Here is a 16,497-nt window from a genome sequence, read left to right on the forward strand (position 1 = left end):
AAAAGAGGCTCACGATCTCCTGAGGGAGAGAGAAACAGATATATAAGCAATGAATGGCAATATACCATAATAGTATAGAGTGTATAGTATAACTAGACATGTGTTCAAAGCCTTACAGAAGCCTGGTGGAAGAAGAGTTAGTCATGTCTAGTGATCTGGGGAAGTTCTCACCAAAGAGGTGACATTGAAAGCTGAGCACCATTTCTCTAGGTTAAAAAGAAATCTTTTGGCTTTTATCTTGTTACCACTGGGACTTATTTCGAGGGTATAAAGTATGGGTTGGTGTGATTTGCATATACTCTGAGAATTATAATGAAGGATGAATTGAAGCAGAGAGGTGTGAAGCACAGAATTTTTTGGAAATCTATGGAAACAGTCCAGGAAAAGATGATAAGAGCCTGAACTATGGCAATAGGAAGGGAGGACAAGGAGATTCCAGAGACTCTCTAAGGTAAAAATAGTAGGACTTGGCCATGAGTAAATGTGGGAATGTGGGTGAAAAAGAAGGTAAGGATAACTTTAAATGATACAAAATGGCATAATTTGATACTAATGAAATCAAGGATCAGGGTCAGGATGAGGAAGAAAAGGCACTATAGTAAAAAAATGAATTTGGCATTAGACAATTCAGTGTGAGTCACTACATCCAAGTGGAATATCTAGAAGGTTCTTAGGAATATGGTTTTAGTGTTTATAAGAGAGGTGGGGACTGAAATATAAATTTGGTGATCAATATATAGCAGACAGTCATGATATTACTGGGAGAGAGAGAGAGCTAACTCTTGTTGAGTGTTTCTTATGAAAGAGGCACTGTTCTAAGGGTTTCTACATATAATCTAGTCATTTAAACTTACATCTCAGTGAGCTAAGTACTATTATTTTCCTCCATTTGATAGATGATAAAGCAGAAACGTAGAGAGGGTAAGTCACTGCTTGAGGTTGCTCAGGTAGCAAGTGATAGGCCTGGGGGTTCAAACCTCAGTGGTCTGACTACAGAGTCTGCATATGTAACCACTTTGGTACATTATATCTCAACAAAGCATGAAAAAATGAGGGCTGAGAGAGGCCAGACTCCTAGGAGTGATGTTAAGGGACTCTTTTCAAGGCATCTAAATTCTAAACAGACTTTTAGCTTGAGGTTTGGAAGGATGGAGGAGAATGAAGCACTTTAGGATAAAGCCTTCACATATGCAAAAGCCTCTTGCCAATGCGGTCAAACCACCTGGCTTCGTGGTGATTTGCCCAGTTTTCTTCCCCCAACTTCTTTTATTTATTTATTTTTTTTTGAGACGGAGTCTCACTCTGTCGCCCAGGCTGGAGTGCAGTGGCGCAAAGTCGGCTCACTGCAAGCTCCGCCTCCTGGGTTCACGCCATTCTCTTGCTTCAGCCTCCGGAGTAGCTGGGACTACAGGCGCCTGCCACCATGCCCAGCTAATTTTTTGTATTTTTTTAGTAGAGACGGGGTTTCACCGTGTTAGCCAGGATGGTCTTGATCTCCTGACCTCGTGATCCGCCTGCCTCGGCCTCCCAAAGTGCTAGGATTACAGGCGTGAGCCACCACGCCCGGCCACCCCCAACTTCTTGACCCACAGATGCTCTTACCTGCTCCAAGACCTTCATAAACAATATTTCCAATTGGTTTTGCTTTTCCAAGGTGCTCATCCTGGAAATCTCCCGAGAAATAGGAAACTGTACAAAGAATTATGAGAATATGAAGCGTGGGAAAATAGCAAAGGGAACTACTGGCTGTGCGACTTTGGGCAAAACACTTAACTATTCTGTGTCTTAAAATCCTCATGTGTTAGATAAGTGGTCCCAACCTTTTTGGCTCCAGGGACCAGTTTTGTGGAAAACAGTTTTTCCATGAACTGGGGCAGGGGGGATGATTTTGGGATGATTCAGGTGCATTACATTTATTGTGCACTTTACTTCTATTATTATTACACTGTAATATATGATGAAATAATTATACAACTCACCATAATGTAGATAGGATCAGTGGGAGCCCTGAGCTTGTTTCCTTGCAACTAGATGGTCCCATATGGGGGTGATGGGAGACAGTGACAGATCATCAGGCATTAGATTCTCATAAGGAGCATGCAGCCTAGATCACTTGCATGCACAGTTCACAATAGGGTTCATGCTCCTATGGGAATCTAATGCTGCTGCTGATCTGACAAGAGGAGGAGCTTGGGTGGTAATGTGAGCAATGGGGAGTGGCTATAAATAGAGATGAAGCTTCATTTGCTCACTCACTGGTTACCTCCTGCTGTGTGGTCTGGTTTCTAACAGGCCATGGACTAGTACCAGGGGTTGGGGACCCCTGTGTTAGATAATTCAGGAAAAGACAGGGCACAGTCTCTGCACTGGCATCACTTGTAGGAACAGAGAGACTTTGTGTCCCAGAGTAGCTAGCATAGCTATGATAGAAAGGTAAGAAAAAATTGAGTCAGCAGGTGGTCATTTGGATTTTTTTGAGTATGGTATTTCAAGATACCTCTAATATGTCAAGAATGTGGATGCACATCCAAAGAGGATTGGGAGCCATTTACTCACCATCTGGATACTCCAGAAATACAGACCAAAGAGATGCTGAGTCACAATGCACCAGAGAGGAGTTGCTGTGCCTGCCCATGGTTATTCGTGCAGAAGTATAATACTAGCTAGTTACCTGAACATGGAAAATGTCATTAAGAAGACAGTAGAACTTTTCATCCAACAGTGTCATGACTTTATTTCGAAGGTTGGTCTGTCGTTCTCTATAATGTTTACAAGTGTCCAGGCCTAGGACATTGACCATGAGCATCTGGATGGTATAGAAAGTTTGATGGAAGCTGATCTTAGTCAATGAAATGGCAATGACCCTGTTTGTGAGAAAATCAAGAATCAGAAGAGAGTTTTTAAATATATATTTTTGAAAATAATAAAGGTTAAAGGAAAGTTCTGTCTTCTCATATTCAGCTATAATGATGGAGATTTTCCAAGCTATCTGGCGATTGTTCTTTATTGCTGCTTCTGATATATATACTCCCTCATTCTCCTGTTCCTAAGCCCTGATTAATTTAACCTAGCTAATTCTCTCCTTTCTAGTCCTACTGCCACCCTATACTACCACAAGAGCAAGCCACTCTGACTGGGAGCTTCCATTGCCTAACAGCATGAACCGAGGCCTCCTTTATGTGACACACAAGACTTTCCAGAGCCTCATTCTATCCTTTCTTGCCACTCTCTGCCGAGCAATCTACCCTTCACGACAGCAAGCAGGTGAGAGTTTCCTGAGCACCCAGAGCTGTTTCTCCTCTCCATGCTTTTGCTTATGCTGTCTCCTCAGCCCAGAGTGCTATCACTTCTCATTGCCCCTCATTTGACGTTCTTCTTAAGTCTCAGCTCAGGTGTAGCCTCCTGGAAACTGTCATCAACGTCCCAAGGTTGGCTACATATCCTTTCTTCTCTGAACTTCCACAATTCTCTATTGCATGTCTCTATCATTGCCCTCACTACATTCAACTGTTAATGTTATCTGATATGGTTTGGCTCTGTGTCCTCACCCAAATCTCATCCCGAATTGTAATCCCTGAGAGTCAGGAGAGAGACCTGTTGGGAAGGGATTGGATCATGAGGGTGCTTCCCCCCATGCTGTTCTCATGACAGTGAGGGAGTTCTCATGAGATCTGATGGTTTAAAAGTTTGGCACTTCCTCCTTTGCTCGCTCTCTCCTGCCGCCATATAAGACATGCTTTTCTTCCCCTTTGCCTTCTGTCATGATTCTAATTTTCCTGAGGCCTCCCCAACCATGTGGAACTGTGAGTCAATCACACCTCTTTTCTTTATAAATTGCCCAGTCTCAGGTAGTTCTTTATAGCAGTGTGAAAACGGACTAACACATTATCTCTCTCCTCCTCTTCTGTGAGAGCTCCTTGAGGGCAGAGAGCAGACTTTATTGATATTCAGGGCTTTGGCATTTGTTGACATTTGTCCCCACAAAATTCGTATGTTAAATTCTTAGCCTCTAGGACCTCAAAGTGTGACCTTATTTGAAAAGAGAGTCGTTGCAGATACAATTAGTTAAGATGAGATCATGCTGGAGTAGGGTGGGCCTCTAATCCAATATGACTGATGCCCTTATAAAAAGGTGAAATTTGGACACAAACAACACACAGGGAGAACGCCATGTGAAATGAAGGCAGAGATTAGGGTGATGCTTCTACAAGCCATCTTTGAAACACCAAAGATTGCCAGCAACCACCAGAAGCTAGCAGGTGGGCACGAAACAGATTCTTCCTCATGGTCCAGAGAAGAAAAAATGCCTTGATCTCAAACTCCTACCCCTGAGAACTATGAGACAAATTTCTGTTGTAAGCCACCCATTTGCAGCACTTTTTTAACAGAGGCCCTGGCTAATGAATGCAGCACTTAGTAGTTCCTGAACATAGTAGGAATTCAATAAATGATTGAATATATGAATAAACAAATGTCTTCTGACTGTTGTGAATTATCCCTTCAGCAATGGTAAAGATATTTTAAAACTGGCCTTTCTCAGGCCTAACTTTAATGTGGGATAGAAATATAGTTAAAAATATTATAAGATTAACAAGCATTTTCCCCTCATACTGTTTAGGTTAGCTGGGGAAAGGATATGAGACACTGTAATTATTGTCCTGGTCATCGCTACTGTTATTGAATACCATACTATCTACTTCCATGAGGAAGTGGAATGGATTGTCCCAGAGATAGCCCTCATGATATTCCTTATATGAAAATAAATAAACAATATGAGACAAGTATATTAGATCTGTCTTCCAGGGAAAAATCCAAAGACCTCTCATTCTCTATCAGGACTAAACGGTTTAAACTAGTGATTCCCTGTCAGCTAGCTGGATAAACTTACGTGTTTGTTCTGCAGACCAAATCTAGCCTTGATCTCAACATATATGCCAATTGTCTGAATATTGGGATTACTTAGGAAACTTTAAATAACCAAGCCCTACCTGGCATTAAATCAGGATATCCATGGGTCAGCCCAGTTTCTCTTTTTCTTAGCTCTGTATGTTTATTGTTAGTTATCTATTTAGCACAAGGGTCATGGCATCCAATCATTGTAGGTTATGGATAATTTACATAAGGCAAGTTATAGGAAGGAGAGGAGCATCAGAATAAATCAGGATTCTATGGGTTCACACAGAACAATCATTCCAAGACACTCACCTGTGGTTCTTACCTTGGGCCAGGTACTCAATTTCCGTAAGTATCTTGCTTTTTCCATATCCCCGTAATCCCTCATACATTAAGACTTGGCTGCTGTTAGACATCAAAAATTTCTCCATAGTACACATGAAGTAGTTGATCTCTTTATTACGTCCTGTTATTTTTAGTTTTAAAAAAGAGCAAACTCAGTCAGCATAAAATAGTCTAGAGATATAAAAAGGCACATAGAAACATTCCTTCTAAAAATATCCTTGGGCCAGGCGCGGTGGCTCACTCCTGTAATCCCAGCATTTTGGGAGGCCAAGGCGGGCGGGTCATCTGAGGTCAGGAGTTCGTGACCAGCCTGGCCAACATTATGAAACCCTGTCTCTACTTAAAAAAAAAAAAAAGTTAGCCAGACGTGGTGGCAGGTGCCTGTAGTCCCAGCTACTCAGGAGGCTGAGGCAGGAGAATCGCTTTAACCCAGGAGGCAGAGGTTGCAGTGAGCTGGGATCACACCATTGCATTCCAGTCTGGGTGACAAGCAAAACTCCCTCAAAAAAAAAAAAAAAAACCCAACTTGGAATTTCTCCATGGCATTGTTCACAGACTTTCTTCAAGCCTTATGCACTTTCAAAATTTTTTAAGCTAACCATGTGGTTTTGCAGTTTTATTTGATTAGAAGCTGTGAAGGAAAGTATTCTTATAATGCTCATTATAATGTTTAATTATAGTATAGAAAACTGAGATTTGCTTAGATTACACAACCAGGAATTAAGCCAAGGCTGTCTAACCCTAAAGATTTTTGTTGATGTTGTTCTTTTTTTGTTTGCTTGTTTTTAACACACTAGAAGTAATCTGTAGACTATTGCATTAGGAAATAAGTTTATCAAAGTTAGTTTTCCTACATTAAACAATTATAGATAAAATATTTTTATTTCTGATTCTGTGATAAAGGAAACTTGCCCTCTGTAAATGAAAATTATACTTAATTCAGGGCTACAAAAAGCATTACCAGGGATAAAATTCAATTTGCCTTCAGAAATCATGTACAGATTATTTCTATCATAAGAACAACTTAAATTCTTAGTGAAAATAAATTGTAGGTTTTTTCTGATTATAAAACTAACATATGCTTACTGTAGAAAATATGGAAAACTTGGAAAAGGAAAAGAAAAAAATAAAAATCACCTTGGGTTACAACCCTTATTTTTCTTGTGTGTGTTTAAATACTGTAACAACTCTGGCTGAAATCTGAAACTCTGCTCACAGTCTTTGAAATCTGGGTGTACAGGAAGGAGTTGGAAGAATTGTAATTTCTAAGCAGTGAGCAATTTCTGTCAAAAAAGGTGGAGACTCATTGAGAGCCAACTATTCCTTCTTTGCTGGGCAGATGAATGTGGAGGCCCATTTTGTTATTCACTGATAGAACAAACAAATATCCAGGTATTATCTAATGTCTTTGTTGAAGGACCATTAATCCAAGTGTAGATATTTAATAAAAAGAAGCTAAGTGCTTTGCCTGGTAATAGAAATTTCTGAGTATGGCTTAGTGAGAACTACTCAGCAGACTGTATTGCTTCTTTTGGGTGAAATATTCCCTTTCTGAAAATGCATTTGAACCTCAATTTTGTGAGATGTTTTGTGTTTTTCTTTGGCCTGAATGAAGCTCACATAGGAACTCAGAGGATGAGGCTTAAAAGGCTGCATAGCTGCACACACATATATACACATGTATACATAAGTAACAAACCTGCACGTTGTGCACATGTACCCTAGAACTTAAAGTATAATAATAAAAATAAATAAAAATAAAAAAATAAAGTTTCGTAAGGAAGATTAAAAAAAAAAAAAAAAGGCTGCTAGCTGACTCTTCCAGCTCCCTGTGTTCTACTCATACAGAACACCTACAGGTAGAACCTTATGGATTATCTTTAGCTGGATTCTCAAATGAGGTGGTCTCCTTAACTTGAAATGCCTGCACCTTGTTTCTGTCTAAGCAAAGCCTCAATATCAGGGACTGTTTTATGCAGTTTTTACCCTAAAAAGCCACTATTTATTTATTATAGTTTTGTTGTCAACCATGTTGTTGCAATTGCATTTATAACAGCTCTTGTAAAAGAAGGGCATTTCCCATGCTGCTAGCCTCTGACAATCTGTGTTTGGTTATAGCTTGAAGGAAAGGTATGTGGGCCTGATCTTTTTGTCATACTGGTGGAATCAGGGCAAAAAGGCAACTAGATCAGCCTGAGAAATATACACATAGGCTGCACACAGTGGCTCACGCCTGTAATCCTAGCACTTTGGGAGGCCAAGGCGGGCAGATCACGAGATCAGGAGTTCAAGACCAGCCTGGCCAATATGGTGAAACCCCGTTTCTATTAAAAATACAAAAATTAGCTGGGTGCGGAGGTGCGCACCTGTAATCCCAGCTACCTGGGAGGCTGAGGCAGAAGAATCGCTTGAACTCGGGAGGCAGAGGTTGCAGTGAGCTGAGATCACACCACTGCACTCCAACCTGGGTGAGAGAGTGAGACTCTGTCTCAAAAAAACAAAAAAAGAAATATACACATAATATGTTCTAATGTGACTGTCATGTTGGGTCTGCAGTCTTGTAGAAAGAAGGTTAGGATTCTGTTGCTGTCAATTATTCAAATAAGTATATCCTAGGATGACAAGCAAGGCCTCAGAGGAGGGCGAGAGTGGGTATTCCTTCTCTCTAGCTTCCGGAGTTTTAGAATCTGGACTTAAATGAAGTGATTGGCTTGAAGACCCTGAAAACTACCTGAAAGCAGTGAAAGTGAGGCATTTCTCCTGGCCCAAGTGTTTTTTACAGTTCTGGAACTGTTGCCCTCCTTCGGGCTCTGCTGACACCAAGATTGTGGCCTGATATTTCTCCAAAGTGTGAGACAGAGCCTCCTCTTAATTGTCTTAACACAGTTAAGACCAAGATTTAACTTACGATAAGACTTTCGGGGATGTTTGTGTCTGACAGAAGGAAATTACAAGTGCTACTCGAAGTGGTTGCCTTCAGAATCTACAGGCCAATCTTTGTTGGGTCTCTTCTTTCATAGGTAGATCCCTGCCTCATTTTAGGTCTACTCCTGTCTAATCTCAAGTTATCTTTCGTACAATAAGGGCCCTATCACCAGGAATCACAAAAATATCACTTCCAAATGGATTGTAGACTTAAATATAAAAGGTAAAAACAAAATTTCTGAAAAAAATGCTAGAAAAATATCTCCGTGATTTTTGGGTAATGAAAGGTATCTCATATAGTATACAGAAGCACTAACTATAAAAGACAGGTAAATTTGATTACATTAAAATTAAGAATTCTGTTTATTAAATGCATAACTGAGAGTAAAAAGGCAAGTACAGAGTGGGAAAAGTGATATACAGTACAAACAAATGACAAAGGACCCATTTCTAGAATGTGTAAATAATTCCAAAAGATAATCAAAATACAACCCAGTGGAAAAGTAGGTGAAAAATTGTACAAGTACTTTAAAAAAATGTCTGGGCTGGGCACAGTGGCTCACGCCTGTAATACCAGCACTTTGGGAGGCTGGAGTGGGCAGATCACTTGAAGCTAGGAGTTCAAGACCAGTCTGGCCAATATGGTGAAACCCTATCTCCACTAAAATACAAAAATTAACTGGGCATGGTGGCGGGCACCTGTAATCCCAGCTACTCAGGAGGCTGAGACATGAGAATCACTTGAACCCAGGAGGTAGAGGTTGTAGTGAGCCAAGATTGCTCCATTGTACTCCAACCTGGCAACAGAGTGAGACTCTGTCTCAAAATAAATAAATAAATCAGTCCAAATGGTCAAAAAACTTATGAAAAAGGAGCTCAACCACATCAGGGAAATACAAATGGAAACCATAATAAGATACCACTATATACCCAACAGAATTATTGAAAGGATAAAGATTAATTAAACGAAGTTGTTGCCAAAGATGAAGAACAACTGGAACTCTCTTAACATTCTCGATCAGACTAGAAATAAATACAACCATTTTGGAAAACTACTTGGCATCATCTACCAAAATTGCACCCTTTGTCCCAACAATTTCAGTCCCACATTTTACTCCTACATGTACTCAACAGAAATGCATACATGCGTTCACCAAAAGACTGTGTAAGAATGTTTATGGCAATATTATTCATATGAACCAAAAACTGGAAATAACCCAAATGTTGTACAGCAACAGAATGGGTAAATTGTTGTATATTTATAAAAATGGAATACTACATAGTAATGACAGAGAATGAATTACAGCTACACCCAACAATATGGATGAATTATATAACACACCATTGAGTAAGAGAAAGTATATATAAGGCATATATAATTATACAATGTATGATTCCATCTGTATCAATTTTTTAAACAGGGGAAAGGAAGTAGGAAAGAGCGATCCTGGTGTATTGCTATTTTTCTATTTCTTAACCTGGACGATGATTATATTTTCACTTTGTGATAATTCATTAAGTTTCACACTTATCATTGATGTATCTGCCTGCATGTTTTGTTATAGTTCAATAAAGAAGTTTAAAATCAAGACCTACTACCTACCCAGCAAAGGGTAACACTGCTTTCTGTTGCAGATGAGGCATGCCATACCAAACATGCTGAAGAGAAGAAAAAAAAAAACAAAAAAAACAGATGTTAGATTCAAAACGGAAATATTGAGAGCAAGAGTGACTAGTTCTTAGTCCCCAGAAAGTTTCCTTCTCAATTGCTAACATGAGTCTATCCCCTGACTCAAGGGTTGCAAATGCCAAGAGAAGGAGAAAGGAGGAGAAGGTCTTACTTGATAGTGGAGAATCCAAAGAACTCAGGTAGCATCTGTTTCCATAGCACCTGGCACATTGTTCAATAAATGCTTGTTGAGTCTGCACTGGTAGAGGAAACCCCTTTCTGGGGAGATCAGACACCTGATATATGGCCCAATAGACTTCAGTGTGGTGCAGAGTCACACATTCTGCAAAAATTCCACCAGTTGCTTAAACAATAATAGCACACCTTTTTTTTTTTTTTTTTTTTGAGACAGAATCTCATTCTGTCGCCCAGGCTGGACTGCAGTGGCCAGATCTCAGCTCACTGCAAGCTCCGCCTCCCGGGTTTCTTACGCCATTCTCCTGCCTCAGCCTCCCGAGTAGCTGGGACTACAGGCGGCCGCCACCTCGCCCGGCTAGTTTTTTGTATTTTTTAGTAGAGACGGGGTTTCACCATGTTAGCCAGGATGGTCTCGATCTCCTGACCTTGTAGCACACCTTTTTTTAAGCACATGCTATGTGTCTGGTGCAGTTCCAAGTGCTTTACATGCATCATTTTCTTTAATCCTGACAAAAACACTCTTCAGAAGTACTACTTGGCCGGGAGCAGTGGCTCACGCCTGTAATCCCAGCACTGTGGGAGGCCGAGGCGGGCAGATCACGAGGTCAGCAGATCGAGACCATCCTGGCTAACACGGTGAAACCCCGTCTCTGCCAAAAATACAAAATGAAATTAACCGGGCATGGTGGCGGGCGCCTGTAGTCCCAGCTCCTCGGGGAGGCTGAGGCAGGAGAACGGCGTGAACCTGGGAGGCGGAGCTTGCGGTGAGCCGAGATCGCGCCACTGCACTCCAGCCTGGGCGACCGAGCGAGACTCCGTCTAAAAAAAGAAAGAAAGAAAGAAAAAAGCACTACGGGCCAGGCGCAGTGGCTCACACTTGTAATCCCAGCACTTTGGGAGGCCGAAGCAGGTGAATCATCTGACGTCAGGAGTTTGAGACCAGCCTGACCAACATGGTGAAACTCTGTCTCTACTAAAAATACAAAAATTAGCTGGACGTGGTGACACGCACCTATCATTCCAGCTACTCTGGAGGCTGAGGCAGGAGAATCGCTTGAACCCAGGAGACGGAGGTTGTAGTGAGCCAAGATCATGCCATTGCATTCCATCCTGGGCAACAAGAACAAAGTTCCATCTCAAAAAAAAAAAAAGAAAAAAAAAAGTAGTGACTATTATGTTCATTTTGCCAGTAAGGAAATTCAGGCACAAAGAGTTTAATTGCCCAAGACCCCATAGCAGGTGGTAACACAGGATACTGACAGTGTCCCAGCATAGGCCAGGGTGCATATGTTTCCTCACTCCATAACAGTATCTCTTGAAGAAGCCTTTTACTCAAAATGGATTATGCCCTTCTCTGAACTACAATACTACTTTGTTATGCCTCTCTTATAGCATATATCAAAGGTTCCCATGTAACGTACAGCTAAGTGTGTGTATGTTGGTCTTCCCCACTTGATTGTGAATTTTCTGGGCAGGAACTAGGTCCTGTTCATATGTGTATGTGTATTTCTACACTCTTTTATCTGCAGAGATGGTACAGAAAAATCATGAAGAGTGCAGGCTTTGGGATCAGATAGTCCTGGATTTGCATAGTAAACTGACTGCATTAATGGCCCCAGTACCTGTATCTATGCCCTTTGCCATGTAACTTGGCAGAGTCCTCTCATTCTGGACTCAGCCTTGTGAATGCTTTCGTCAATGGACTATCTGCAAACATAAGACAGGAAGAGGCTTGAAAAATGCTTTTGCATTGGGCCTGCTCTCTTGCTCCTCCAATATTGCCAGGACAAACATACTGGATGGAAGATGAGACACATAGAACCTAATTGCCCTAATTATCCCAACTGAGGCCACTAGGTTGGCTGACAGCCTGTTGAACCCCAGGCATGTGAATAAGCCAAGACAACATCAACCAAATCCAGCCAAGATCAATTGAACCCCACATTTGTGAGAAAAACAAATGTTTATTTTTGCACACCACTGAGGTTTTGTGATTGCCCGTAAGGCCACATTATTGTGACTGAATCTTGACTCCATTGCACACTATATATATGGCCATAGACAAGACATTTAACATCTCTGAGCCTCAGTTTTTGAATTTATAAAATGGAAATTATAATAGTTTCTATCTCATATGGTCAATATTAAGACTAAATTATATATTTTGAGGCAAAGTACCTGATGTTTAATAAGTACTCACTAAAAATTATTATTCATTCATGTATTCAAACTGCACTTTATTGATGGCCTTTGTACACCAAGCACAGTGCTAAGCCTCAGGAATACTGAAGTGAATAATAAAGACACTTTGACCCAACTGCAGCCCTGGTTCTCTTATCTGACTCTTGAAGACCTTGATTCTAGCTTGCTAACAAAAAGAATAACAACTTTCTGCTTTCCGTGCTATTCATTTATTCATCATTATTGAGGACCTCCTGTATATCAAGCACTGGGGATATAAGAATAAAGAAATAATTAGTATCTTCAAAGAGTTCACAGTGTAACAAGTGAAAAGTATAGCAAGTGAATAATTGTGATACAGGGTGAGGAGTGTTCTAATAGAGTCATATGCTATAGGAGGAAAAAAGGAAGAGGAAGGAGGAAGACAAAGGAGGAAAGAGCTTAACTGTCTAGCTGGGATGGGGAATTCATAGAGGAATGTCTATGAATCCCTCGAGCTAGGTTTCAAAAATTGGCTGTGGTTTTCCCAATAAACCAGGAGTGGGTGGGTGCTGATGAGGACAATCTACTTAAACAACCCAGAGGAGGGGGCACAGGAGGAGATGCATTTGGAAAGGCAGGTGGTACCTTGTAGATCATTGCAAAGATTTTGAACATCACCATGAAAATGACTAAAAGCTATTGAAGGATTTTAAGCTTCAAAGTGACACCCATAAATCGATGCTGAGCTTTTGGGGAATGTATTTCACTAAAGACTTAGAGGAGGAATAATATCTACACTCTTCTAACCCTATTCAGCATATGGTTGACATAATTAGTAAATATTTAATGGTTGGTGATTGGGTCCATTTAAGTGCAAATAGATACTCAAATGAGAGGATTTTTTCTTTGGTTTGTACAACTTTGAAGAATCACCCTCATATTCTCAGATCTGAGGAGAGAATGGGTTCTTCCACCATGCCATAGTGTCAGTCGGACGGAGGAAAGATTAAGGATTTTGAAGTCTGGGACTTGGTCTGGGGAAAGCATAGATTTCAACTTCTTGAATTGGCTCCAAATCTTAAACGGGTGATTGCTTTGCTATCATAATTCTCCCACTTCTTTACTAAAATATACTTCAAAATTAATGCTCCACACTCACACTTTCTCAGTACGGCCCAAATACTGATACAATGGTCCAGAATCTACAACACCTTTCATAACTTTCTTTGGAAGCTCTTTAAAAAAGTAGGCTGGTAGGTTGCTGCCGTTGTAGGTGACAGAGTCACAGGTCACAATTCCTGGGTAGTACATCATCATCCTGGCAGCTATGTTGACTTTTTGACCAATGACTATAACAAGAAAGATAAAGTCAAAGATCAGGGAAATAACAGCCATTGAACTGAATGTAATTTGAAACATACTGTCCCCAAATAGCATGTTTACCCTTTACTCCCTTTGTCTCTCATGAATGACATACAAATCTAGCCTCAAGACCCATATTCAGCCAATGGCTGTTAACGAAATATGCAGGGAGTTAAGTAGCCATTAGCAAAGTTTCTGCCTCACCTGGGAGGCCAAGAGAATCGTCTGCTCAGGGATGGAAGGGCCTTGAGTATGGAGCAGGCTCTGTAACTAGGATGGCCACAGCACTGAAGGCTCTCACAGAAGGTGTAAACTGGTCTTCTAATACAAGGTGGACAAACACAAGCTCGGGCCTGGGGTACTGATCCCCATATGAGACACAAAATTGTGTCTGTATGCTCCTATAAATAAACCTTCATTTGGCAATTTCTTGACTTAGTAAATGAGCTAGAAGAGGCGTGCATGGAGAATTGAAGCACAGGCTCTGAAGGCAAACTGTGCAGGGTTGAACACCAGCTCTACCTCTAACTATGTGCAAATTACTTGGGGCAATGACTTTAAATAACTCCTCATGCCTCCATTCTCTAACCTATAAAATAGGGATGATAATAGTATCTATCTCAGAGGGTAGTTTATGAAGATTAATGAGTTAATACACGCTTATCACTTTGAACAGCGGCTGGCTGCTTGTAAGCCCTCAATTAATATTACTACAAGTGAGGTAGCAAATGTGTCACTTTAACATAAACTTGAATACTTCTCAACAAGATACTCTTTTAAAAAACTATTTATTGTGGAGAAATTTGACCATAAAATAAAATATAATTTAATGAATTTCCGTATACCCATCACCCCATCCCAATAAGCCATTAGCCCATCTCCAATCCTGCCCCATCCTCACCCCCATACACTCCCCACCCTGTGTACTTTCGAAGAAAATCTCAGACATTGTATCATTTCAGACATAACTATCTTGGTATTTTACATATATTCAGTATTTCAGATGCATTATTGCTGAAAATCTTAAACCCTGATAGGATGGAAGACGGAAGTAATAGAGTCGTGAAATCTGGAACATTTACTTATTACTACTCTCTTTTGAGAGTATCATTATTTTTCAGTAATATCAACATTCATAATTTTTAAGGAGTTCTAGCCTATTCCAGGAATTAAGAGAAGTAACTACTTATTGTTAACAGGAAATTATTACAGGAGTCCCTCATTCCGTCAACATATAGCCTCCCACTGCTCCCCTCCCATGACTACATATTTCTCATACTCATGCGTAGCCCCAGAAATGCACACTCTGCAAGCATTGAGAGCTCCATGGCTTGGCTACATCTGGAAGACTTTCTGAGGACAGGGCTCATGTCTCACTCATTTTTGTGCTTCCTCCCACAAAGCCCGGTGGCAAGGTGCTGTGTTTGAGGAAAGAAAAGTGGAGATGAGCTGACTCAGCACACCTGTGTACTCGTGTCTCACAGTGTGTCCAACGATCCCACAGAAGACAATCCCACTGGCAACGCCGATGGATACAGTTCTGGTGCAGGGGAGACAAGATTTGTGGGGAAAGAGATAAAGATAATGAGCACAGAGAAAGTGGGAAGGGTGGGAAATAATGCCTGGGTTGGGAAAGGATTTTCTCTATCAGTTGGAATTAGTTTATGGCATTTCTACATGGCCCGGAGATGTGAGGGAGGAACAACAGTGTAAGACACAGGACTAAGTTCTTAATTAATTCTTCTTTCTTTCTGGTTCCCTGCATGCCCTCCCTACGTATGCCTCAAAAGGGTCAGGGACCACTGGGTGGGACCAGGGTCAACACTCACTGGATTTTGTGAACTTGAGAGCAGAAGTCAAATATATCCATAGCACATTCCAGAGCATGAGTGAGCTCGTCAGCTACCTTTTCCCCAGGGAAGCCAAAGACACAGAGGAAAGAGCAGCCCTGTGAGGGAGAGAGACAGCAACCACAGCTGATGGACAGTGTGCTTTCAACTGACCGGCCAGAAGGCTCAACAGAGAGCTGGCGGCAATTTTCGGCTTCTGAATCAGATTTCATCAGATTTCTCTCACAGTATTTTATTTTTAGTACACTTCAATCTCTTCTACTGCATCATCAACAGGAGGGCTTGAGCCCTGGAAAAGGGCTTGTTTTGCTCCAGATGTAGTGAATAGGGCTGAGCTATCTGTGTGCATGCTCCAGCCTACTCTCTCCTGTGGCCAAGGTCCGTGCTGCAAGGTGCTCAGTTTAAGTCTATGAAGCAGCAGCACAGAGCAGTGGAAAAGGCACCAGCTCTGGAAACAGAAAGTCTCTGTTCTCAAGCCACTTCTCTACTGTGGAAACTTAGAGAAGTCAATTACAATCTAGGAACTTCCATTTATCTATCTGAAAATGGATATACTGTAGACCTGCTGAGATGCTTTTGCCTACTAAAACAATTAATATGTTACATATTCAAAAAGTCATTGTAAACTATAAAGTACTTTGCAGATACTGTTATCATTCTTAGGGATAAAGGCTTAGGCTGTGAGTAGGTTTTCTTATCATAAAGCTAACTGTTCCATGCAATGATTCAACTCTAAAGCTTGGCATTTGTAGTATTAGTCACTTAAAAAATGACCTCAGTCAGGTGCTGTTGTCTGTAAGAAAAGGGTATTGTGAATAAAGGATGATGGGTTGAAATTTTGAGTTTTTGACATGTTACATCCTGATAAAATGCAAAGAACACTAAAATACCTCAGTTTCTTCAACCCTCTCCAAAAGAATTTGATCAACTGTTAGATCTTTAAAAGAACTGGGATCTGCCTTGACGTGAAGGGAGAAACCCTGCTTCTTTCCTTTTTTTTTTTTGAGACGGAGTCTTGCTGTGTCGCCCAGGCTGGAGTGCAGTGGCGCGATCTCGGCTCACTGCAAGCTCCGCCTCCCGGGTTCACGCCAT

General features: G+C 41.0%; 1 protein-coding gene across 3 annotated transcripts in view; it reads right to left on the bottom strand.

Annotated features, from left to right (window-relative positions):
• The window catches only part of ADCY10 (adenylate cyclase 10 (soluble)), a 105,295-nt gene that overhangs the window by 54,695 nt on the left and 34,103 nt on the right, over positions 1-16,497 (bottom strand). For all 3 annotated transcript variants that reach the window (XM_011933403.1, XM_011933402.1, XM_011933401.1), the window contains 7 exons: positions 15,385-15,503; positions 15,019-15,095; positions 13,353-13,542; positions 9,767-9,822; positions 5,206-5,359; positions 2,672-2,864; positions 1,603-1,689 (listed from right to left, as the gene is read on the bottom strand). In XM_011933403.1, the coding sequence (XP_011788793.1) occupies positions 1,603-1,689; positions 2,672-2,864; positions 5,206-5,359; positions 9,767-9,822; positions 13,353-13,542; positions 15,019-15,095; positions 15,385-15,503 (876 nt within the window). The remainder of the gene's footprint in view (positions 1-1,602; positions 1,690-2,671; positions 2,865-5,205; positions 5,360-9,766; positions 9,823-13,352; positions 13,543-15,018; positions 15,096-15,384; positions 15,504-16,497) is intronic.

This window comes from Colobus angolensis, unplaced genomic scaffold (assembly GCF_000951035.1).
Source record: "Colobus angolensis palliatus isolate OR3802 unplaced genomic scaffold, Cang.pa_1.0 Scaffold126, whole genome shotgun sequence".
NCBI lineage: Eukaryota > Metazoa > Chordata > Mammalia > Primates > Cercopithecidae > Colobus > Colobus angolensis.